Consider the following 27,611-nt stretch of genomic DNA (forward strand, 5'->3'; position numbering starts at 1 on the left):
AAGCTCATTTTGAAGGATACCTCTCTTGTTTCTGATCTTCCACCATTGTTACCACTCTCTCTCCCTTTCTCACCTCCCCAAAATCTTAGATACACCGCCCTACACACAATAAACCAGTGAGGTACCCCATCTCCCCTCAAAATAACAAATTTATTGTTCTAGATTGGTTTGGCTTTTCTTACCCCAAAACCAGTTGAAAACAGTAAGTAATCATTGATGAGGAGTATTTATCCATTCAAACTACGGATATTATAACAACTACAGCAAAATTAGAAAGAATCAGAGAAGGCGATTTCAATTTTGTTTTACGAGCGATCCGCAATCATCCAAATCCTAAGTTAATCTGAAATTGAAAACAAAATCAATAAAATATATTTATATAAAGATGTATATAATGTTTATTTTCTTGTCTAAAATCTGAACAAGTCAGAATTTAAATGAAGTCTGAATAGGTTTAAATACAAATGTTAATTCATGTTTGTTTTTCTCTTTTTTAATATTTAAATATAAGTGATATCTTTTTTGTTTTTATAAATTAAAAAATATTTTAAACATAATTATTTGACCTTTACATAAGTAAAAATAAATAAAGGAATTAAGTTTTATAATTTAGAAAAGAAGTATTTTGATAGAGACATATTTAGAATACAATATTTACTTGTCATTTAAATCTCTTCTTATTCACATAAAAGTTACATAAAGTTCACTTTTTTACTCAAATATAAATGTCTGAAAATAAAACATAAATCACAAAAAAGAAACAAGTAAATTTTTTTTAAATAATTAAAAATTAATAAAATTTCAAATTTCAAACCCTTAACCAACAAAACCGTAGTTAAAATATTATCTATTCGCAACCAACAATATATGGCGGTAAAGTTTCAACATGAAGTGATTGAAATTCAAACTCCAAAATACAAAAGGCCTCTTTTTGCCTCTACCAAAACAAATTTTTCAATTAACATCGCAAATCATGAATTTCTACTCGTGAAAGTATGATTTTTGGCTTTAGAAGATTTTACTTGCTACTATCGCATCGCGCAATTGCACAAAAAAGTTTTTAAGGAAGTACCATTAAAAATAAAATAATTTTTCAAAAGTTCATTAATAAATCAATGCTTACGTGACCCATGTCATAATCAAATTCTATCAGATAGTGCCACAGACAATATTATATCAATCAAATTCTATCAGATAGTGCCACAGACAATATTATATCAATCAAATTCTATCAGATAGTGCCACATATTAACTTAAATGATTTGGTGATACATGTGACAAAAGTTAAATGCACTTGTGATGTTATTTAGTAGTTGCATGAATTTTCAAACAAAGGTTACAGTTTGTGAATTTTGAAAAATAAGGGTGAACATAATCTATATTATTTTTTTTTTTTGATAGATAATCTATATTAATTTTGATACAGCATATTTGACAAATATTCAATTAAAATTGTCTAACCAAAAAAAAAAAAGACAAATAATGATCTGAATTTGGCAAACAGATCAGCTGAAAGCAGCACAAAGGCGTCTCACGTGACCTTGCTGCCCTGTTTTGACACCAATGTGGCCCATCTTCACAATTGACTCAACAAAATCAGCCTCAAAAGATGGACCAAATATTGGGTTTAGAATCCCTAAGTAGGAGTCAATTATGGCATTGGTAATTATGTCATCATTGAGCCTAGAATCAGATTCCAGAACAGCGAAGCCATCCTTAATGTTTTGCAAAATCTGCTTGTCAAATACCCTCTCACTTCCACGATCAATTGGTAATCGTACATTAACGTCGCCGTTCTGAGGGCAAGTTGCTTTTAGCTCTACAACGAAGCTAGGGTTGATTCCGGGATCGGATCCGCCACCAGGGAAAAAATTGTGAAGCCGTTTCGTCATGAAGAAACATGCGGTGGTTCCAATAGTATGCGCAGCTGAAAAGTAATAATAATAATAATAATTTTTTAAGAAAAGTTCCACCTAAATCTCTTTTTTATGTTATGAGATTCCCTTGACTTAAATAATTTATTTTAAAAAGTAACTTGATATTTCATGTATTTTACATAGAGTTATGTTGTATCTACTCAGTTGAAATAATTCACTTATATCAATCAAATAATGACACATTATTTATTATATCAGTTAAAATCTAAATTTAAATTAATATATTTCAACTAAATAAACGGTTTAAATTTAAAAATTGTATTTATGTTTCATCCATCTACCTTAAGATTCAGTAAATTTAATGGATAAAAATTAAGTTATTTTTTAAAAGAAAAACTCTAAATTAAGGAACCTTCCCTTTATATTGAATTATATTAAATTCCTGTAGTCTTACAACAACTAATGCAATTTATGAGGATTATTAGTATGATATGATCATGTTTGTCATCGAAGAGCTTTAAGGGGTCGAGTTAGTGGTTTTTGAAAAAAAAAATATGGGTTAAAAAAATGATTTGGACTTTGTCCATCCATCAATGTTACCTAGAGATGGCCAATAGGCCGAACAACACGTGGCACGGCTCATGTCCATACAGTATGGCACGACACGAGCATGTTTCAGTGAGGTACAGGGCACAACACGGCTCTAAAATTTTAGACACGCGGGCCTTAAAAACACGGCACAATTAGAGATGTACTAAGGACAGCATGATAAAAAAATCTGCAATAAGAATATTTTATTTTTTAATGAAAAAAATTTAAAATTTTATGATTTTTCAAATAACTTGAAATTGAATTTTTTAAATTCATTTAATTCTTAGTTTAAAAAAATACTATAATTGATTTATATTTCTAATTTATTAAATAAATAATTGATATCATAATTTTAATGAATAAAATTATAAATATCATGATTTTATAAATATTCATTAATATTATTGTAAACTATGATTTATGACTTTATGTAAGTCCAAATTAACAATTAAGTTAACCCTTAAGAAAATTTTATTATTATTATTATTGTTGTTAAGTATTAAAAAAATTCTAATACTATAAGGTCAAGTGTAGTAATTAATATTATATTTTCTTACTATTACTAGTTTATTATTAGTAGATATGGACTTGAGTTTTAAATTTTCAATTCTATTAAATTTAAATAAAGGCATAGACCTAAAAAAAATATATAGATTTGAAAAAAGTACGCCAACAGCTTAGTATGCACTCTAAAAAAATTAAAAAAAAAGAAAAAAGAAAAAAGAAAAAAGCTTGTTGGACTTTTTTTCTCAGGCACGACACGGCATGTGTGGGCACGACACGAATGGGCCGGCACGTACCGGGCCGGGCCTAAGTAAAAAAAATTTAGGTATGACACGGTATGACATGAAACACATAGTAGGCACTGCACAAGCACGCATGGGGCTTGCTTTGGTGCCAGCACGGCCCATTGACCATCTCTAATGTTAACCGAACAAGAAAAAAAAAAAATCTTCGAAGCTTAAGGAAAATCATGAGACCCAACATTCCTGTATTTAAAGAAAACCAATTGTGACATTCCGTACACAAGCCCAATGCTATTAATTTAGTAAAATCCATTGCTCACAACCAGCACGTCACAAGTCAACCAAATGAAGCTTCTCATTGATAAATTCCTTTGCAATATTCTTCATTCATCTACATTAATTGTTTTCATAAAAAATCTATATTCTTTCCTATAGAAAATGTCTTTCATTTGTTTCCATTAATAATTTTTTTATCACAAGGTGTACTCGTGAATGGGAGGGGATGGGCTGGGTGCATGGGGTGGGATGATTTAAGGAAACTAGATGGGCTGCCAGTGACACCACTCACAACTGAAATCACTTTTTTTAAGGGAAAAAAAAAAAAGGAAAATCCCTTTTCGAAACTAACAATGATATTTGAACCTCAAATAATCTCACAAGCCCCTACTATTTTCAAAATTACTCTTGTTAAATATAAATAGAAGTAAAAAATAAAAATAAAACCTCAGCTGAAGCTTCAGCATCACACGACTTGAACCATTGTTCTTGGAGGAGCAATGTGGTGCTGAAGTTGGAAGGCCAAAGCGTATGATCGGTTGTCCTAGTCTTCTATTATACAGATGTTAAGGTGTTTTGGATTCTTAGAGCAGCGGATTTCTCTGATTCAAAGAGTTATTTTTAGGCCCGGTGCTCGATGGTGGTGAATTAGGTTAGCCACTGATTTTTCCAATCTCAAGATGATCTTGGGTAGGGTAGGGTGGTCCTCTTTTCATATGCTTGTTTATTATGACTGCTAAGTTTCTTTATGGGGTTCAGATCGTTTTTATTCTCATGGTGGGTATGGGTTGGGTTGGGTTGGGTTGCATAGAATTTGTAAAAATCCAACCCAATCTATTATTAAATTGGTTGAGATAATCTCAATCCAACCTAATTAAATAAACATGTTCAATTCAATCCAACTCAACTCTTAAATTATCAGGTTAGCCTGGGCTGGGTTGATTGGGTTGAAGGTTTGAAGTCAAATTAATATTAAAAAATAAATAAAGAAAAAGATATGAAAATTAAAATAAAATTTATTGAAATCAAATATAAAAATATTATATTATAAAAATTCTATTCACTATCTAGTATTTGATAAAGAAAACTAAAAGAATATAGAATGAATAAAACAAAAAAGTACCTTAATTTATTGAGAATTGAGATTTAAGAGAGTGATTTTAGTTTTGGAATTAGAGTCTAGAGCAGTAGATACAAGAACAAAATAATCTCTTTTATGAAAGAATAAAAAGAAAATAAAAATATAGATTAGCCGTTTCAATTTTTAGGATTTTGCAATTGAAAATTATCTTCTTCTTTTTATTATTATTATTATTTATGTGGGTTAGATTGGGTTACATGGGTTCATCATAAATGACCCAACCTAACCCAATTGTTGATTGGGTTCGAAAAAATTGACCCAATTAACCAATAATAATCCACTCAACCTGTCAAAATTAAATTGAGTTAGGTCAATTGGGTTGGATTAGATTTACCCACCCCTAATTCTCAGTATTCTTATGCGGTATTGCATGACACAGTGCGGCCTAATCTTATCTCCCATTAGAGTTTTGTTGATAATATTATTATTTTTTCTAGGGTTAATTACCCATGGGTGATAGATTTTTTGACAAATTTTTAAAAGGTGACACGTTTTTTTAAAATACTTGATCAGGTGACAATCCGTTAACTTTGTTGTTAACTTTAACGAGGACAATAAATTAATTACAAAATAACATTTTTACCCCTACAATTAATTATTAAATGACATTTCTATCCCTAAAATTAGTTATAAAATATATTGTTACCCCTACTCAATTATTTTTTATTTTTTAAAGAGAAAACATTATAAAAAGTTACATCTAAGTGCAATTAATGAGTTTTTTTTGGTTAAATTATATAATTTTAAAAAAAAATTCTTGTTGAATCAAACTGGGTAATTAACTTTTTTTTTTCTAATATAGAGCCTTCAGCGGCTTATAGACTTCCTTCATCACTACGAGGCAGTTCCAGGCTAGTTGATTAATCAGGCTAAGAGTAGCTTTTATATTAAACTAGGAAATAGGACCGCGCTTTGCGCATCTTTAAAAAAAAAATTTAGTATTATCTTTTTTTTTTTACTTTGCACTTGATGAAATTGATAAAAAATATGAATTAATTTTTTTTTAAAGATAACACAGCCTTATAAAACTAATGTTATTTATGAAAATTAATTATTTTTTTGTTAACTTTAAAAAAATATATTAATATGTATAGTTAAGTGTACACAACCTTTTCATCAATAAAAATTATGTTCACACTAATCAATTCTCCATTCTTCTTGGTATTAACAGACTCCCACATCCTACAAAACCTAACTCTTATCATCCAACTATCTTTATCATTGTTCAATTTATGAAGAAAATAGTACTCTATGAAGCACACAATACTAAAAATTCAAATAAGTCAAAAAATAAAAACACAAGAACATTTCTAAAGAGGATGTTGGTTAAATAAAAAAAAACTCAAATATAACAAATTTTAAATACTTAATGTTTATAGAGTTTGAAGAAGTTAAAAGACACTAAACAAAAGATTGCATAATTAAATATGAGATTATGACATTAAAATTAAGCTCTAGTGGCATTGGTGAGGGAAGATGAAGGAATCTTCCTTCCTACATTAATTAGTTGATGTATTTTAAACCACTAAAGTTTAGTTGTTGGCTTAATAAAATAAATGAATGTTTCAAGACCTATAATTAATTATTATTAATGGTTACATATTGTTGAATTTAAATAGAAAAAGGAAGAGACATGTAATCTTTTGTAATATAATAATTATTTTTATTTATTTTTTATTTTAATATTTTGTAATGTAATTATTTTTTAATCTCAACCAATCTATTAGATAATAGAGAATATAAAAAGATGAGAAATAATGATGCCACAAATCTTAACTACTTAATATTTATAGAGTTTGAAGAAGCCAAAAGGCACTAAACAAAATGTTGTATAATTAAATATGAGATTAATGAAATTAAAATTAGACCGTAATGGCATTGTTGAAGGAAGATGAAGGAACATTCCTTCCTATAAGTTTAATTTTGGCTTAATAAAATAAATGAATATTTCAAGACTTATAATTAATTATTATTAATGGTTACATATTATTGAATTTAAATAGAAAGAGAAAGAGACATGTAAGCTTTTGTAATCTAATAATTATTTTTTATTTTTAATATTTTGTAATGTAATTATTTTTTTAATCTCAACCAATTTATTAGATAATAGATAATAAAGAATACAATAAGATGAGAAATAGTGATGACACATTATATATATATTTTAGCTTCGACTTCTCGCCAGACCATTGTCGACTCTATTACACATTTTTTTACAGTGCCAATCACTTATTTTAGGTGCTTGATTTATACGGGGTTCCTTAAGAATGCCTACTTTGATGATATGATTCAAAAGGTCAGTGACAGGATCTCTAATTGGGCTAATCAATTGCTTTCCTTTGATAGGAAGCTGATGCTTCTTCGGCATGTGTTGTCCTCTATGCTTTTGTATTCGTTTCATGCCCTTTGGCTACCTTGGCTATTATTTAGTATTTGGAAAGACTTGTCACTCGTTTTTTATGGGGTGATACAGATATTAAGAGATAGATGGCTCAATTTGTTATCTGGTTAAAAAGGGTGGTTTGGGCTTTTCATCATTTGCTAATTTGTCTAAGGCTCTCGAGTTAAAGCTTTGGTGGTAATTTCATGGGTTTTTTTTAATTTAAATATGCCCTATTTGTCCTTAAATACCAAATCTATACCCCATTACATATATATATCTTGTGAAAGTGTAAAAAATAAAAAATAACCTAAAAAAACCATCTATTTATGTGTACTTCCTCTCTCATGACTTCTACATAATAACACAACCAAAGTCGAGTATACTCGACTTTTTACCTGACTTAATTAAAAGGAAAATTTTCATTTCAATTTGAGTCGAGTATTTTCAACCAATTACCAAACTTCAATGAAAAGTCAAGAATTTTTGCTGAATAAATATTGGGTGAGGTTAAATTAAAATCGGGTATTCTCGACTCTTTACTCGACTTACTTAAAAAAATTAAAAAAATTTCAGATAATTTTTTATTTCAATTGAAGTCGAGTATTCTTGACTATTTACCCGACTAATATGAAAAAAATCGAAAATTTATACTGAATTACTAATTGTGTATGGTTTGGTTAAATAGTCGAGTATTCTCGACTATTTACTTGACTATTTACTCGACTTACTTGAAAAAATTCAGATAAATTTTTATTTCAATTGAAGTCGAGTATTCTCGACTATTTACCCGACTAACATGAAAAAGTCGAGGATTTATGTTGAATTACTAATTGTGTATGGTTTGGTTGAAGTTGAGTATTCTCGACTATTTACCCGACTTCGAGGAGTTGGGTTTAGTTTTATGAAGATTTAGTTGTGGTTATTTTTGTACTTTCTCTAATTTTTTAGAGTATATATGCGTAAAATTTAAGGTAGTGTTTACTTTTTGGATTAAAGTGGGAATCCTAGGATTGAGAGTGTGAAATGAGAGTGAGAGTAGGTTGTTTACTTGCACTATAATGGAAGCATGGAATGGAGATCATAATCCAATTTATGTGTTTACTTTGTCTTGAATCGGGAGTAAATAGTTTTAAATTACAATTTTATCCTTATTTAAAGAATTATAGTTTTTAATTACAAAGTTAATAAAAAATATATTTAGTGAATAAACATTTATTTTATTATATTTGTAAATTTATAATAATTATTAATATTCTCAATTATGAACATCACAATTTTTTATTAATTTTAATTTTAATTATATAAATTAAAAATTGTTGATAAGGGCAATATAAATGAAATATTTTTACTATTAACGTAGTATGAAATTAATATTTTCTTAGAATAAACTATTTATTGGTATTAATTATTAATATTAAATAAATATAATACTATTATTTTTAAATAAATATAATAATATTATATTTTCAAATAAAGATGGTATATAGTAATATTATTAATTCTCTATTAATATAATAATATTATTTTTAAGTAAATTAAACTTAGATTCAAACCCAATTATTATTTAGTTAAATATAATACTATTATTTAAATATTTATTAAATATAATTATAGTAAATTTAATAAAAAGAAGAGTAAATATAAAATGAAACATAATTTTATTTAATATAATTATGTTAAATTTATTATTTATTAATATAATATTATTGAGTACAAAATTAATATTTTTTTTGAATAAACTATTTATTATTATTAATTATTAATATTAAAAAAATATAGTACTATTATTTTTAAAATAAATATAATAATATTATATTATTAAATAAAGATAGCATATAGTAATTTTTATTAATTCTCTATTAATATAATAATATTATTTTTAAGTAATTTTAACTTATAATCAATGTAAATTATTATTTAGTTAAATATAATAATATTATTTATTTTATTTTATTAAATATAAAACATTAAATTAAATTAAAAAATGGTAGAAAAAGAAGAGGAGGGAGTGGACTCCCACCTCTCCTCACGGCAGTCCCACTCTCACTCCCCACTCAAAAAATGAGTGGGGCTCATAGAGTGAGATTCTTAATTCTTTCTTAATTTATTAAAGCAAATATTGGAATAGAAAGAATTCACACTCTTCACTCCTAGTCTAAAAAATAAACACAATCTTAGAGTGTTATAATTTTAGGTATATATTGGGTATTTCGAAGGGAATGGGTACATCTCCCACGCAATTCTCCCCAATTTCATGACCAGCGTTCTCTATGGACTTGTTTTATGAAGTTCAAGTATTGTATGACTAAACGCCTAGATACGGTCAATTTTGTTATCCTGTTTCTCCTCATTGGAGACTTCTTTGTTTTATTCGCTGCATCGCTGAGCCCCATGTGTTGGATGATAAATTGTTGGGCCTGTAGTTTTTGATATAATTGTTGGCTCGATTCCTGTCTTTTATTCTTATTTAATCCTAGTGTGGCATCCATGGTACTAATTTTTTTTATTAGAGGGGTGCTGTCTGAAAAGGGGAATCTGGCCCTGGATGGTGATTTTCAATTAAGGACTATTTTGGAGCTAATTCATGACTCTAAGCCTAGAGAAATGGTTTTTTCGTCTATATCCCATTGATATACTCCTTCCTTGGTTTTCTTTTTTCTTTGGAGGCTATTACATGGTTTTTTTGGTCACTGACAATGCTTTATACTCAAGGATTTTTACATGGTTTCTTGGTGTTTCTGTAACCAGACTACTGAGACCTCTAGGCATATGTTTCTCGATTGCTTGTAGGTCAAAGTGATCTGACTTTGAGGTCAGTTGCTTTTCTAACCCCTCATGCCATATTTGCTCATTGGCGATAGTGTGCCTCTTTATAGGGACTTATTCGGCTTTTCTTACATGCTTCTTTTTGTGGAATGCTTTAAAAGCTCGAAATGCTCTTAGGTTTGATTTGGCATCGTTTTCTATAGAAGTTGTTCACAGGGTGGTTTCAAACTTTAAACTTACTAATTTTGCATTTGGTTTTAAACAAACCTAACTGTTAGGGTCGTTAGCTCACTATTTGCAGGTGGATTGAGAGTAATTAAGCCGATTTGAAGGCTAATTAAGTTTCTCTTCTATTTGTTGATTGTTGTCTGTAGCAGTGAAGCTTTCGGTGGATGGTTGCTCTCAGGATAATCCTAGGTTGTTTGTTACTAGAGGTATCTTTCATGATCATTGAGGTATGGTTTTAGCATCTTATAGCTATTTTCTTAAGAACTAGTCGATTCTTTATGCTAAGCTAATGGCTATATGTGAGAGTTTGGAGTTTGCTACTCTGCATGGTTACTCTGTGCTTAAGGTAAAGTTTGATTTGACTATTGTAGTTTCTTAGATTACTTCTCATGGCTTTATGTAGTGAAATTATGTCTTTCTTCTTAGTTGAGTCTAAGCCATTCTTTTTCTCCCTTTGTTGTGGTCAGGCATGCTTGTTATGATGCTACTTCTGCAACTTATTTCATGGCTAATTAGGCTTATTCACATCAGATTCGTCAGCATTTAATGGGTCCTCAGGCTTTGCCTATTAATTTATCTAATATCATTCATCTGGGCGCGCAGGAAAACCCTCATGTTAAGAGAGTTTTTCATTTCATTCATTCTTTGCTATTTTACTTTTTTTTAATTTCATTCACTGTTTGCTACTTTGTTTTTTTTTTCTTTCATTTCATTCACTCTTTGCTAGTTCGCATTTGATTCTTGCTCTTGGATTTTTTATACTCTATTGTATTTCTCTTAGATGACTTTGAGGTTTTAGTTTATACTCTCTCTATTTGTATTTGTCAGTTAATAATCTATATTACAGGTAGGGGTCCCATGGTGGTCTTCTAAAAAGAAAGAAAAAACGACCGCTCAAAATCAATCAATAGCTACCAGTCATCAAAACCGCACTCTTCTCAAACCTTTATACACCTTTGTAGTTAATCCTGCATCTATCTTTTGTCACAATGCCTGAAATCGCCCTTCAAAATCCTTTATTGATATTGTTGCCGTCTGTTCAGCTCCTTTCACCCCTATTGAGTCAATTCTGCTCTACTGGGGAGAATTTGCTATTCACTTTTCAACTAAGAAAATTTGGTCCATGGTAAAAGCTTATAAATTATCACTTGTTCGTAAGTCCTCCTTTGGCCACCAGCAATGGATATCATTCACAAGTTTTTTATGTCTTTTTAAGTTAAAGGGAAACTCCCAAGTTTCCTTGTTGGATAATGGATATATTATTATCAAGCTTGAGATGGAAGAAGATTATTCCAAAATTTGGATTTGGCATACCTTGTACATTAATAGTAGAGGTATGCATCTTTTTAAGTGGATAACTGATTTTTAATGTTCTGAGGTATCTTCGATTGTGCTAATTTCAATATCTTTTCTATATTTACCTATTCATTTTATTAATTATGAAATCGCTCTATTCTCGATTGCTTCAGTTATTGAAAAGTCATTACATGTAGATCACGTTGCAGCCTTTGTGATAGGTCATCTGTTGCTAAAGTTTTGGTTGAATACGACGTTTTGTGTTCTTTATTACCACTTCTATGGGTTAGTAAAATCAACTTTAGATTTTAGGATAATGTTATTTTTAAAGAGGTACCCTCTTATAGTACCTCAGTTACTTTTCTTGAGCTTGTTATCTGAATAACCTTGGGCTGCAGAGGGCCCAATAGCCTATTTTATGAACCTTAGGATAAAGTGTTTATGGATAATGTGATGAAGCCTACTTTTGATGCTGTTGAGTGGTTCATATTCCTCAACATGTTGTTATTGCTGAAAATAAATCTCAGGGGCCTAGTGCACAACTTGTTTTGGTTTAGGTATAGAATTTTGGGTCTGGTTTGCAGATTAATCCTACTAAGGAGATCCGATTGTTGGGGCTTATGGTTTCTAGTGAGGTTTCTTTGTATACTTTTACTCATATTCCTTCTGATCAGGACACGGAGACTGAATTAATTGCCCAGACTTGAGTTTCTATGGCTACTGATAGCAATGTTGTCATGATTGACTAAGGTGCATGTACAATGCTCATTGAGTATACTGTGCAGTTGCAGATGGCCCTCAATTTGCACTGTACTATATTTTTTATGATGTTTTTTAGGGTAGTGACTACAATTTTGGGTTTTGAGGAAAGTGACAATCGTTTAGGTTTGTCTATATTTGATACAGTTGCAGCTTTTCGGATGAATTAGGGGAGGATGCATGATTTTTGTTTGTTTCTGAGGAGAATCGAACCTCTGCCCCTTATGATGCAATGATTGATAATATGGATGGCTTGAGGGTTGCTAGGTCATCCTAGGATTCTACTTTAGCTACGAGCCGAAAATTCCATAATACTTAATGGTGGGTTGTGACCCATTCTTCCACTTGTCAATGATTAATATGCTTACATAGAATATTAAGGGATTAGTAAAGCCCTCGCTATACATAGATTGTGATAATTGATTCGGATGTATTGTTTATGTTTGTTTTGTATTTTGGAAAATTTTATTGAGGTTGATAGGCTAGAGTCTACTTATGTTTGACATAGGATGAATCATGTTATTTCTTCATAGTCTGGGAAGATATAGGTGTCTTGGTCTTCACCATTCTCTATAGAGTTACTCTAGGATGTGTCTTATATATTACATTACTGGGTTAGCCATTCTTTTTTTCCTGTTCATGTTCTTATATCTTATGTTTATGCTAATTGCACTATTCCTATGCGAGAGGATTTGTGGGATGCCCTTGTGGCCTTTGCTGATAGGCATGATAGTTCTTGGATTATGAGAGGGGATTTTAATATTATATAGTTCTTGGATTATGAGAGGGAATTTTAATATTATATAGTTCTTGGATTATAAGAGAGGATTTCAATGTTATGCAATCTCCTTCTAAATCTCTCGTGGGTATGCTCAACCTTAGGGTGTTATGATACATTTAATTTAGTTTTAGTTTTATTAGACAGTGGTTTGGAAGATGTTGACCTTGTTGCAAGTCTTTTTACTAAGACTAACGGTCATAAGGCTTCTTGATAGGTTGGTGAATAATTCACAGTATTCTAATCTCTTTTTTTTTCAGATTACCTACATGAATCGCATTGTTTCGAACCATTCCTTTGCTGTTGCCTTTTGACAGGGACTCGGCCAGAGGGTCTTCTAAGTTTAAATTTTTGCATGCTTGGCTTAAGCATCATGCTTTCTGCAATATTGAGCGGCAATGTTGGTTTGCCCCGATTTTTAGAACAGGGATAAGGGCTTTTTGACAAAAAGCTAGTTTTGTTGAAGCTCTGCCTAAATGCTTGGAATAAGTATGTGTTTTATAATGTATTTTAGTGGGTTAAAGTGGCTCAGGAAGATATGGCTTAGAAGGGGAGGCAGTGTGATATTTCTAGCTCTACTGAAGATAGAGTGGTTTTCTCAAATGCTAGGGCTCGATAGCAACATGCTTTGCTTTTTAAGAAGTTTTTTTTTTTGGCACCAATCTAATGTTCGGTGGGTCCAAGAGGGGGATCCATGATAATTCAGAAGATAGGCATCTCCTAAACTTTTAAGGGAATAATGTGGTGCTAAAATTAAACATGGCCAAGGCGTATGATTGGATCTCCTGGACCTCTTTTATCTATATATTGAGGTGTTTAGGACTTTTAGAGCAGTGGTTTTCCTTGATTCAGAAGCCTATCTCTGCTCCTTGGTTTTCCATGATGGTGAATAGGGTTAGCCACAAGCTTTTCCAATCCCATGGTGGTCTTCGGTAGGGCTATCCTCTTTCTCCGTGCCTGTTTATTATTGTTGTAGAGTTCTTTTCTTAAGGTTTAGATCGTTTGTATTCTCAGTACCCTTCTTTGCATAATTGTACTACTACACCTGTTCATGTCTCTTATTTAAGTTTTGCTGATGATATTGTTATTTTTCCTAATGAGATCTGATCGAGCCTTCAACAGCTTAAAGATTTCCTACACCGCTATAATGCAATTTTGTGTCAGTTGATTAGTTATGCCACGAGCATTTTTTATATTGGGAGCTTGACCTCTACTTCTCATTAGGCTTATTTTAGCTCTTTTACTAGTGTTCAATAGCAATCACTTCCATTCATTTATCTCAGGTGCAGTATTCATATTAGGAGACATGCTTACTTGCGTAAATGGAATTCAATTTGTTATCTGGTTGAGAAGCATAACTTTTTTAGCTATTCTTTTGACAATATGGCTAAGGCTCTAGAGCTTAAGCTTTGTTTGCACTTTCATGATTAGCTTCCTTCATGGGCTACTTTTATGAAATCTAAGTATTGCAAAGCTATGCATCTAGTTCTGATTTAGTTTTGCTATCTTGCTTCTCGTGCTTTTACTCTATTCTTTGTTGCTGAGCCATATATGCATTGGATGGTTAGTTATGGGCTTTGTAGTTTCTAATATAATTGTTAGCTGAGCTCTTGCCACTTATTCTTATACGGTTCTTTCTAGGACATAATCTATGGTGTCAATTCTTTTTTTTATTAGAGGGGCACTGTCTAGGATAGGGGTAAACTCTGGGATGTTTTGACCTCTTTGATTGCATGTTGGTCTTTATTTTCAAAGTAGGACTGAATTTATTAAGGTGGAATATGGCTCTTAATGGTAATTTCTATTTGCATGCAACTCGGGAGTTTGTGTATGGCTCTAGGCCTAGGGATAAAGTTTTATCTATTATTTGGTAGTGGCATATTCCTTCCTGAGTTTCTCTTTCTTTCTTTAAAAGCTGTGACATAGTTTTTTGGCCATTAATGATGCTTTGTGTTCGAGGAGTTTTCATGTGATTTCTTGGTGCTTCTGTGGTCGGGCTGCTGAGACTTCTAGACATCTACTTCTCAATTGCCCGTAGTTTTGATAGGTTTGGCTCTATTTTCATCATGCTTTACTTGTTCATTGGCAGTGAAGTACCACTTCTTAGGGCATATTCAAGTTATTTTTCCTTACTTTAGTTTGTGACTTGTTTGGAAGGCTTGTCATGTCTTCAGATTCAACTTGATGGCGTTCTTTATTGATATGTTTACTTATAGGTAGATTTAACTTGATGGCGTTCTTTATTGATTTGTTTACTTATAGGTTGGTTTCAGACTTTAGTTTTGCTAATTTTGCCTTTGGTTTTAAACCATCCACATCCCAATTGCGAGGATTTTAAGCCCTTAGATTGCAGAAGATTTAAGAGTTATTGAGCCAAACAAGAGGTTGATTAGGTTAGTTTTCTTGTTGCAATCATCGCCTGGGGTGGTGAAGCTAACCATGGTTGGTTGTTCCAAGGGCAACCCTAGGTTGTCAGTTGGTGGTCGCAATTTTTTGTGAAGGTTAAGAGATTGCTACTCAGTTTGGTTGCTCTATGCTTGAACTTAAAACAGAGTCTGATTCGGCCACCATGGTTTCATTGATTGATTCTCATGGCTCTGTGTGATGGGAATATGTTTATACTTTAGGTTGAGTCCATGTTATATCTTCTACCTTTTCAGTCTTGGTTAGGTATGTACTTTGGGAGGCTACCTCTGTAGCTGATTTCAAGTCTTGGTTAGGTATGTACTTTGGGAGGCTACCTCTGTAGCTGATTTCATGGATAATTGGACTTGCATTCATCGCTTTCATCAGTATTTCTTCAGTCGTTGGGGCTTTCCTATAAACTTATCTTAGATTACTCATTTGGATGTGTAGGAAGTTCCTCATGTCAGGCATTAGATTTTACCTATCCTTTTGCTTTAATTGTTTTATTATCTTTTTCTTCTCGGTGAGCTTTTATACATTTTCCTTGTATCTACTCTTGGAGTTGAAGGTATTGGATTATGTCCCTCTATATATGTATTTTTTTATTTAATAATTTGTATTAGAAGCAGGGATCCAACCTAACCCTACCATCTCGGGGGTATTAGAGAGAGAAAAATAGTGAAAGGAAACTTCCTCCAAAAACAATCGCAAGCAATGAGATCTTAAATCATTGTGAGAATCTAACATTGCGTGCATGTAAGCAGCGAGATGCAAACAATTTTACTATCACAAGCAGATACTTATTGGGTTGTAACACGTGCAAACAGCTACAAACACATGCCGATCATGTTAGTGATTGGGATTAAGCATATTGCAATATTGTATTGTTGGTGACAAATCTCAGTGGTAGTTAGAGGATTTGGGTGATTCAATTCAATTTTGTGTCAGCATAGTAAATTTGGGATTTGTTATTATTTTCATTCATTAAACCAAATTCACTATGCTTTAAAATAATAAAAATTAAAAAAATAATTAAAAATAAATATTGTTCAATATGATGATTGATTTAGTGATGATGCTCGAGTGTAAATGAGAAAGAAAAGAAAAAAAATTAAACATGTTTATTTTTCATTTTTTTCATGAGGGCATTTTAAAATAGATAAAATAAATTTTAAAAAAGAAACTACTAAGATAAATTGAGAGGTCAAATGTCACTACTATTTTCAATTAGGTGACACAATGTAAGGGCTTTTGAGAAAAAAATATTCATATAGGTCTAGCACTGAACGGTCATAATAATGTTGGATTTTGATGTGATTTTATTGTTATAATTTTGTCGTACCATAAATAGCTTTTCCCACCACAATGAGTGGGATAATGCATATTTAGTATGGCTTACTATTGCCAAAAGTGTTTGTATATTTTCGTAAACTCTTTTTAAATTTTCACTAATTTTTTATTGTATTTTATGTAAAAATTTTTAGATTAAATAAGCTACTTTTACTTTACTAGCAAGTTCAAATTTTAAACTTTTGAAAGTAGAGGTTGTAAAGTATTTTTACAAAGTTAAAATATCTAAAATATTTTTATTTTAGAATCTTGTTTCATTCACTTTAGAACATAACTATAAAAAACTTATCTAGTAGATAATTTTACAAGTTTTAGTAAAACTTGTCATCGACAACTAAATAACTCTTTTTTTTTTTAATAAACGCTCTACTTAAAAAAATCTACTTAAATAGATTCTATTAAAAAACTTAACCAAACAAAGACCAGAGAAGATACTATGGCCTAAGCCTAGTTTTTAATTTTTATCTTTTTTTTTTCTAAATACATCCATTTCTAGTTCTAATCAACACAATTCATACGGCCACCAAAACATTTCAAAATAAATTTTTGTTTAACTGTTAAAAATAATTGGGTTGGAAATTTTCCCGAACAAGTGAGGACCTGGGCTTTAAATCAACAATGGGCCGAGGCATGTCCTCTTTTCTCCCTCAATTCTTTCAACTTTAGTGTTCGAATTGGGATGATACACTCGTGTTGGAGGCGGTTGGGTCGACTCCAATGGAAGTGCTTGGAGATTTAATGGCCCAGTAGTGTCGGTCTTTGTATGAACTTTTCAGATAACTATTTGAATGATGTTACTTTCGGTGAGGCGGTGGTCTTGCCTTTGGCTTACGAATTGCTAGTTAGTTTGATTTATCTCTATTAATTATCAAATCAGATTCGTTATATGCATAGTGCCAAAGTCGGTTTTTTGTATTTGTCATGTCTTAGTTGTGAGCAGTAAATTTTGTGTTATTCTGATTCTTTTGTATGGATGACAATTTTTCCATCGGAATTTACTTGTAATTTTCTGAGATTTTTTATAATGCGATTATTCTAACTTTCATTTTTTTTAAAAAAAAATTATACATGCATATATTTAGAATTGGCCTTAATGATACCTGATCATTTTAATCAGAGTGTCCACCAACCATATTGTCATTAGAGATGCATGAGAGAGAGAGAGAGAGAGAGAGAGAGAGAGAGAGAGAGAGAAAGCATACCGCTAAGAAGTACTAGATCCTTCTCCGATAGCCCTTTGTGCAAAAACTTAGTCTTGAGTTGCTGAATTGAATCACTAACATCGGGCATATCATCTGCCAGCGTAACATTTGAAACTTCACCATCTCTGCGCCCGGTTGGAACCTGGTAGCTCGGTCCATTTGACTGCATTCATCAATTATTAATTATATTAATCTTTAATTGACGATAGCGTACGTACGATAGCTTAAATGTAAAGAAATTAGATGTTTATTAATAAATAAATTATTAAGGAGTTAAACAAACTAGAGCTATAGCATCTCGAGCTGCCAAGGCCACAATATCTGCACAAGACACAACTCCTGGGCATGCATCTTCCGAGCGGGCCTTGGCTTTTTCTACTACTTCAAACCCTCCAACACCTTGGTGACCAAATGCATGCTTCTCAGCATTTGGACCGTTCTCTATTAGAATTGATCCATCGCACCCCTAGCAAACAGTTTACAAAAAATTAATTTAATTTACTTATCATTATTTACATAATTATGAAAGATAATTTTTTTCAAAAAAAAAAGAAAAAGAAAAAAGACAGGCAGAAATAATTATGGTTACAGAAGACCTCAACGAAGCAATCATGGAAATGGAGCCTAAGCAAGACTGCGGCCAAGTTGGGGTCTGAGACAACTGCATCTTGAACTACACTACTGACAATAGACTCTGCTTCAGGGCATGTTTCAGAATAAAAGCCGATTTTGAGCTGCCCAGCAGAGTAGCGGATTAAAAATACTAATGCAAACAGCAATGCATAAAATAGGGCCATAGATTGCGATAGAGAAAGAAGAACAGAGAAGAGATGAAGGCAGATAATTTATTAATTTGTCTTTCTTTATGTATATAAAGAATGGAGAGATAATATTGCCACGCAGTATTTCCTACGCTGACAGCATGGAGGTTGAGAGCAATGTGTCATCTAAACTGCATGTACTTCGTCTACTTGTTCTTTGTAATTTCCTCTCAACATATCTGTAATTATAACTTACAAATCTTTTTCATAACTTTCCTTTAATACCAGTGTTTTATATTATATAGTTTAAGGACTTAAAATTATGATCATTAAAGTACGATTAAAGTTTTCAGTCATTGGACCATTTAATTCAATATCATCTAAATGTAAAGTAACAACATTTATGGTGCCTTTTTTTTTTTTTTTTAAATTACGAAATTGAAATCTAAAATAGGAATGATTGGTGGTTACTAAACTAGAAATGTTAATGAGAATAAAATATGTGGAGTCCATTTGTTTTTGAGGTTAAGGAATGAGAACTTGACCGGGTAGGGAATTAAGTTTTTATTACTTAAATTTTATTTGTCCTTAATAAAACATAATTATATTATGTTATTGTATTATTGATATTGTTATTGTTATTATTATTATTATCTTTTTTTTAAATTGTTGTTGTTAATAATAATTACAATATTTTTTTAACAATAATAATAATAATAATACTATTAATTAATAAAATTAACTTAATAATAATAATATTAACAATAATAATAGTACTCTTAATAATGGTAATGAAATTAATAATCACAATAATCATTTTAACTAATAATATTAATATTAATAATAATAATAATTTTATTAATTATTATCATCAACAGTAATTACTTTCAATAATAATAATAATCAAAATTATTATAATAAATAATGACAATAATCAACTAAGGTCATTTTAATAACTTGCAATAATTCATTTTAATTTCAAGACAAAAAAAGCATCAACAGTAACACAATTCATTCCAATTACGATTCATACAATTAAAGTAAACAATTTATTTTAATTTTTATTTCCCATTCTAATTCCAGTTCATTCCAATTCCAACCGATTTTTATTATTCTTTTATTAAACACACCATTAAGTTATCATGTATCTACCATTGGATTGATAAATTTAATGGATGAAAGCTTAAATAATAAATTTAAGTCAAAGAAATCCCACCCATAAATAAGTTATACTTGCTATATTTTCTTTTATTCTCTATAATTTAGTCAATCATCGCAGTTAATTATCGTCTTTAATTTTATGAATTGCTCAAAAGCATTCTTGTCATATACATTTTGGTTGAAGTTTACTTCATTATCCTCTACTTTTTACTTATTGTAAATTATATTTGTTTGAATTATAAATTTTATCAGAAAAAAACTATTTATATGTAATAGATATAGAAATAATGGAAAAATTTTAGAGTTATCAATTAATTACATTTTTAGGATAACTTCTGCTAATCATTTATGTGAGTAAAATCATATTTTTATGTATCAAAATAGTTCTAGTGACAGAATAATCTTTTAATGTAAATTCTTTTACAAATTCTTACAATGTTAATCGTAAAATTATTGGCTAATACAAAGAGCAAAAGTTGACTACTATTGAGCTATTGTCAAACTTCCTTGTAATTATGTACTACCTTTATTGTCTTTATTGTCGATGTATCTCTTCAAATAAATAGTAAAATCTCATTTAAAATTTTTTTAGTTTGCCAAAATCTATAATTTCATAAGTATTTTTGTCAATTTTATTATTTAGAGTGCCCAGACTAGATGGGCAATGGGCCATGCTAGCTCAGGCTGCATAGGCCCATCATTGTTCGTACGGCACAAAGCATGACACAACCCATCAATGGGCCGTGCTGGGTCAATCATTCTGGTCTATGGGCCATTTTTTTGTTCAGGCACAACATGGGCCGTGCATAAACAACACAAGCAGGAGCCCATTAAGGGCCCATAATGTCAACCCACAAGCCCACTTTGCTTTTTTTATAAATATTTTCTTTGTTATTTCATCTTTCAAATTTCTATATTAATTTGTTATAGAAAAATAAAATACAAATTTAAAATTTTGAAGTTCAAACTTTAAAAAGAGATTTTACATTGTCTTCTAAATTTCAAATTTTGCATTGATAAATCTATTGAGTTAATTTAAAGCTAATTGAATGAATTGAATCATTCTTTAATAATTTAACTTTTAATGAATAAATAGAATTATGACTCATTAAATTAAAAATAAAATATTTGAGAGAGATAAAATAAATTTTATTTTTATGAAATTTAAAGCTACAAATTATAAATAAGACATTTAATTTGCATCATTATAATTTACAATACATCCCAACTAGGTTAACATCAACTGAATTATCCATTATTGCATATTAAAAGCATTTCTAAATTTTAATATTCATTGTCATCGTCGTTGTCGTCATCATCAACTTTAACATGAACATCATCATTGTCACCGTCATTCAATTGCAATTCATAAGCTCTTATTTTTATCAAATATCAATATTTATTATTGTTACTGAAATTATTTAAAAAGTAATTAAATTTAGTAACTATTTTTTAATAGAATTAAATTTAGTAACTTTAAATCTAACAACAATATGTCAAATTACAATAAAATTAGATTTGTATAGCTAATTAGTATTTTATATTTTTAAAACAATAAATTATGATATCAAATTAGAATTAAATTTGTGATATTAAAAGCACTTACTAAGGTTGTGGTATGTTTTATTTTTCTTTTCTATACTTATCGAGTGGTTTTTATCTTGTTTTTATGTACTTATCGAGGTTATGGTATGTTTTTATTTTTATTTGTTCTATTAAAAGTAATTAATTTGTTTCAAATAAAAGAACTAACCAAAAGAACCCTAGTTCTCTTTAGTTTTATATATTATCATTATACTAACTTGACAAATCAAATTTGTCTAGCCAAAATAGATATGGGCAATTAGCTCATATACTTGCTGACTTTGATTTGGGAAAAAAAAAGATGTATTTTTTAATTGAAATTGAGACCCTCGGGCCCAGCCAGCATGATCCATGTGTGCCGTGCCAGGCCTAAAAACTGGTTGTCGTGCTTGGCACAACACAGCCCGTGAAATTATCAGGCTATACACTGCTAGCCCATGAGCACAGTTGAGCGTCTCCCTAACGGGACGAACCGTGCCATGCCCGGCCATCCATTCGCCATATCCAGCCCGAATGGTTTAACAATCGTGATTTTTGAATTTTGAAGTTTCAAAAACCTTAAAAAAGGGTAAGAAGGGTAAAATCATCCATTTCATATTTTAGGATGCTCCAATGGTTGAGCAAACATGTTTTTTGGATTTCTGAGCGTCAAAACTCATGAAGAGGATTAAAATCGTGTTTAGACAATTGAGAGACTGGAATCCAGCGTGACTTTAAAACAAGAAACAATGAAAGAGGACAATGCATTGGATTTCGATTTAATAGCATAGTAGACAAAATAGAAGATGTTGGCACTTAAATATTAAAATATTTTCACGGAACTAAACAACCAAAGCATTTTTATGATTGCAATAATCCATACATTTGTTCATGTGGATACAATTTGTGTGCTATTGGTGCATAACATTTATACATAGGGTACACGTTTTTGCTAACTTCTAAAACCTGGCTATGACTCTGATACAGGTATCGATATTCTAACCATATAGCTTTTGAATCCATAATTCAAGAAAAAACATAGGGAAATTTACAGTAATAACCAAAAAAATTTTACTTTTTTTCATCTTAACCCCCCAAAAATATTTCTATCAACATTAGCCATAAAACAACATTTGAGACCAAAATACCTCTCTCTCATCTCTCCCCCAACACTCCCTTTCACTCATCTCTCCCAAACCGATCCAACTCCCATCATCGGCGGCGACGTCAACCCTCGTCGGCGGCGGCTCCATCTCTCACCGGCATCCGATCTACGATCTACAACCTTCAACAAAACCTAGGTTAGTTATTTTTCTTATTTTCATTAATTTAAAATGAAATTTTAGAATAATAATAGTTATAGCTTGAGAATAATAGTAGTGGTGATGATGTTTGTGGTGGTTGGTGGTGTTTGGGAGTATTGTTTTCGATTTTAGAGTGATTGCGCTAAATTTTGGGGGTGGGGAGGGAGGGGGGCAGGGCGTGCGCGCCCATGCGCGGCTTGCTGTCGCACCAAATCTGGTGCGACAGGCGCGCGCCTGTCGCACGAGTTGTGGTGCGACAAGCGCGTTGGTGCGACAAGCCCTGTCGCACCAATTTTTTGGTGCGACAGGCTTGCTGTGGCACCAGTTTTGGTGCGACAGCAAAAAATTAGAGTTTTTTTTAACGAGGTAATTTTTTTTTTCTGTAAATGTAATATAATAATTTTATAAATATTACAGATACATGGCGAAATCAGAATCACCGGATATTGAAGTAGGCAAGATGTATTTTCATTATGCTGATCACTTTCCTGGTCGAATTTCGAGCATGTGTATGTTATCTTCGGTCGTAAAAGCCATCGAGGAAAAATTAACAAAGCGGCAGTTGACTATGTTAAAAAAGAATATATTTGGGCATTTTTTGGAGTGTCGAAGTTTTTTATTTAGTGGGGTAATTTTGCACAATCTTTACTGCGGCAAGTGGCCCATGAAGAAGATAGCCGTGAGGATCAATTATGGTTTCAAATTGGTAAGCATTTGATTCGCTTGTCAATTGTCGAATGGTGCTTGGTTACTGGACTTTCATTCGGTATTGATACCAATCAAGAAAATGATGAAATGGAGCAGAGGCTACGGAATACGTATTTTGGTGGGGTGCATCGTAAGATTAATGTGAAGCAATTTGATGCAGTATCTAAGAAGTTGAAATTCAAGGAAATGGACGATATGGACGCATTAAAGATTGCGCTATTTTATTTTGCGGACAGAATACTAAATGCAAGAAAAAATCACTGTCAAATTAATTTCGATTGGCTTGACCAAGTTGATGATATTCAGTACTTCCGAAAGCGTCCATGGGGTTTATTGTCGTGGGAAATGATTTACGAGAGTCTTGACAATGCACTGTTCGAGAAAGACTAGAAATTTAAGAAGACTCGGTTGAAAAATTCAAATCATAATATTGAAAAATACAATCTTTATAGCTTTACGTCTGGGGTTCAAGTGCTTTTTTTTGTTTATTAATAAGTTTTGTAGTATTAAATATTTGATAATTGTTTTATTTGATTTTTCACTTTGGTTGTTGTAGGCTTGGATTTACGAAGCAATCGGAGGGTTGCCATCAACATGGGTCGTCAAAACGAAGAATAAGATTCCCCGCATTCTGCAATGTAAGCCCATGGCGTCTTCGAGAATCAACTTTGCGGAGGTTTATTCATTCTTCAACGACGAATCTCGTCTTGTAAGTAATATGTATTATTTATTTTTTTAACTTTACTAAATTTAAGAAATGTATACTTACTTAAAATTTTCAATTGAATTTATGGCAGGAGGACGTTTTACAAACTCTTGAGCCAAATTCAAAGGAGAGTAGCAGAAAATATTAGCTCTCTGTGAAGGATTACTTGTCAAGCATTCCAGACTGGGTTTATAAGGTCGGTATACTCTAAGTACTAAAAATTTTTTAATCGAAATTTTTGACTTTTCATTTACTAATTTTAAATGATACTTTATACAGCACCAACCCTCAATCAACGCGATGCCGTCGGTTATAAGGCAATCAGGCGAGCATGACGATCGTGACGACATACCAAACCCAATACCAGAGCAGTGTTATGACACTTTTGAGGATGAGGTGGCTGTTGATGACCACCAGCAGCAAACAGACAACTCTGATGACGCACAGGATTCTGAGGTTATAAATAATATATGATATTTTTCTGAATATAAATTATTATGTTTTTATTGTTATTCTACATTTATTTTTTCCTTTTGTAATAGTCGAGGACAAAGCAGTTTAATGATTACGTACGACGACGGCTGGATAAGATTGATCGTAACGTGTATGAAATGACTAACGGATACAATTGATTGTTACCATCAAGACATGTTGCCACGAACATGCTTCCACGATATAGTCCCTTCAGATGAGTGCATCGATCAAAGATAATTACCAACTCAGGTCTATCACCAATCACTCCATGTAACTTCATCATGAATCCATTCCCAAGCTCTCCTTATGGCAGTGCATCGATCAAAGATAATTACCAACTCAGGTCTATCACCAATCACTCCATGTAACTTCATCATAAACCATTCCCAAGCATCATTGTTTTCTGAATCCATGATCCCAATGGCTAACGGATACAATTGATTGTTACCATCAAGACATGTTGCCACGAACATGCTTTCACGATATAGTCCCTTCAAATGAGTACCACCTACAGCAATGACAGGCTGAATGTACTGCATAAACCCCTTGATGGAAGATCCGAATGCTACAAAATAGTACAAGAAATTACCATCTCCATCCTGCTCGAGATGAGTGACTGTACCCTCATTTGCTGTAGTTAGTACGTGAGAGTATTTAGGGAGCAAGTTGTATGACTGCAAGGTTGCCGCGAACTATTTCAAGACCAACTTCTCTCGCCCTATATGCCTGCTGATATGTTAACTGAACACTGTATTCTTGTTGCATATCTGCTCTTATGTCATTGAGAGTATAAATCCTCTTATCTTGAATATATTTTTCTGCGATAATATGACTGACAACCCGACTCCTTACTTGATGACGTCCATCAACCAATACCTCATTATGACAAGTGTGTACATTATCAATTCTCTTCACCACCCAAGGAACATTTTGCTCGTTCGAACTTCTAGTTGCTCGAATACGCCATTTACATGATTATGAACAACAGTGAGCCTCGAAACGTGTCGTAGTAGACCGTGCAATCTTGAAATCAAATTTATCTCTAAAGGCCACCTTGCGTAGTTGTAATATAAACTCATTCTTCTCAGCAAATAGCTTATCCACGCTGATATCATCTGAGTCACAACTGCTAACAAAGCTTGGAGCAACCATGTTCGAAGGCAAAGTTGGAGCAACCATGTTCAAAGGCAAAGTTGGAGCAAGACTTGTAAGGGGGTCAATTCTCCTTCTCGATCGAACCATAGAAGGAATAGGTCTATTACCTCTGTTATTCACAGGAGTATTGTCTTCACACTCATCCTCATGCTGAAACGACGGAACATTTGAAAGACTGGCTCCTCCATCATCACCATCATTATTGAAACGAGTGCCCCGCCTCGTATTATTAGAAGGTTCTGCACAAACATTATCACCCTCTGTCTCATTATGAAAATTATCATTGTCCCGAAAATCATTGTTGTGATACGGAGAATATCGTTGCTCCAACATCCTGTAACGTAACGCCATTATCATCATCGTTGTCATAATTGTTGTGGATTGAAGAGTAATATTGCTGCAGCGATATTGTCCTTGGCAACACCTCTTCATCATTATCGGGACCAGACATATTTGCTCTAAACAAAGTTCTATATCGACATGTGGCTCAATACCTTCGCTCAGAACTCGAGGTGATGTGGTCACGAATATAGGAATGCATCCAAAATTAGCTACGTCAGATGCCATATGCAACACAACCCTCACCATTTCATTGTCACATATATCCATGTGCATTGCACATATACGATATAATGTGTTACTAGACCTCAAAGTTGTCTTCATTGTGATACTATAGTCATTAGGGTTTATTTGTAACACTTCGTATACTCTTGCCAATAACTGATCAAACAGATAATTTTTTCCAACTAAAAAAGCTCGATTTTTACCATTCACATACTCCATACGGTCATTCTCTAATGTCTCCCACCAACCATCGTAACACAATTCAAGTACAACTCAATCCATTAAGCCTGAAATTATAAAAAAATTTATTTGAGTCCTATTAAAATAATACAGTTTTAATGAATCTCCAGGTGGGTGCGACAGGCAACCTGTCGCCCGAAGTTTGGTGCGACAGGCGTCTGTCGCGCCAAGGTTTGGTGCGACAGGGTGCTTGCTTGGTGCGACGGTTGCCTATCACGCCAAGGGTTGGCGCGACAGGCACCCTGTCGCCAGATTCAGATTCACCCGACTTAGTTCAGTAAGTTCAGAAAATAATTCATACCACTAAGTGACGTCGATTTGTGTTGGATATGGATAAATTATAATCGGATATCACTTTTACTATTGTCTTTTGCCGTCGTCGTTGGCTGATGATTCAAGAGTGAAAAGCTGCTTTTGGTTTGGCGATATGGGAGAAACAATGTTGGTTTTGTTCTATAAAGAAGGGTAATTTGGGAAGAAAAGCTTGTGTTTGGCTAATGTTGATAGAAAAAAATTGAGAGGGTTAATTGCGAAAATAATAAAATATTAATGGTTATTTTCGTAAATTTCCCAAAAACTTAATAAAAAATCTCAGTAGTTATTTTAGGAGTATCATAACATCTAATACTAACTATAAGAAAGAGTATCGGTTGTCCAAAAAGATAAGCAGTGCGCCAAAGACGCAAATTGTGAAGCTGGGGAAAAAGATAAGCAGTGCGCCAAAGACGCAAATTGTGAAGCTGGGGATGCAATTTCTACAATAGCTACAAAATTAAGTAGCATGTCAATGACTTTAATGGAGAAGCCAATGTCTACTAAGCCTTAGCTCACATTATTCAAGCTGCTATAAGACAATCTTCCAAGCTTGGTAACTCAGTTTGAAGTATGTACTAAGCCTTAGCTCACCTTATTCAAGCTGCTATAACACAAGCTTCCAAGCTTGGTAACTCAGTTTGAAGTATTTCCTTTTTGGAGACTCCCATCCTCATTCCTACGGAAACTAATGTTTCCAGGGCTCTGGCACTATTTTGTAGGAGGTCCTTGTCTATTTGTATTGCATCCTGCAAAACCCACAAACAAATATAGTTTAAAAAGGAAAATGTAGATGCCGTCATCACATATATTATAACATGGTGATACATGTATGAACAAATTGTACAAAAATGATTAAATTCA

General features: G+C 32.1%; 2 protein-coding genes across 5 annotated transcripts in view; both read right to left on the reverse strand.

The window, feature by feature from the left end:
- Positions 1-1,505: 1,505 nt before the first annotated feature.
- On the reverse strand, positions 1,506-18,623 carry LOC18042946 (peroxidase 43). The gene is made up of 4 exons (XM_006432389.2): positions 18,396-18,623; positions 18,083-18,265; positions 17,800-17,962; positions 1,506-1,927 (listed from the first exon to the last, which is right to left on the reverse strand). Exons 1-4 carry the CDS (start codon positions 18,594-18,596, stop codon positions 1,506-1,508), a joined length of 969 nt encoding a protein of 322 aa, XP_006432452.2. The 5' UTR covers positions 18,597-18,623.
- Positions 18,624-22,403: 3,780 nt separating this feature from the next.
- The window catches only part of LOC18043157 (phosphatidylserine decarboxylase proenzyme 2), a 30,445-nt gene continuing 25,237 nt past the window's right edge, over positions 22,404-27,611 (reverse strand). Inside the window, exons 21-22 of one of the 4 annotated variants that reach the window (XM_024183935.1) lie at positions 27,342-27,496; positions 22,404-22,562 (exon numbers count right to left, since the gene is read on the reverse strand). In XM_024183935.1, coding sequence (XP_024039703.1) covers positions 27,347-27,496 — 150 coding nt within the window. In that variant the 3' untranslated portion in view covers positions 22,404-22,562; positions 27,342-27,346. Of the gene's footprint in view, positions 22,570-27,013; positions 27,497-27,611 lie in introns of those variants that run through there. The other 3 variants (XM_024183934.1, XM_024183936.1, XM_006432391.2) reach the window with 3 other exon arrangements.

This window comes from Citrus clementina, unplaced genomic scaffold, assembly GCF_000493195.1.
Source record: "Citrus clementina cultivar Clemenules unplaced genomic scaffold, Citrus_clementina_v1.0 scaffold_5, whole genome shotgun sequence".
Classification (NCBI taxonomy): Eukaryota; Viridiplantae; Streptophyta; class Magnoliopsida; order Sapindales; family Rutaceae; genus Citrus; species Citrus x clementina.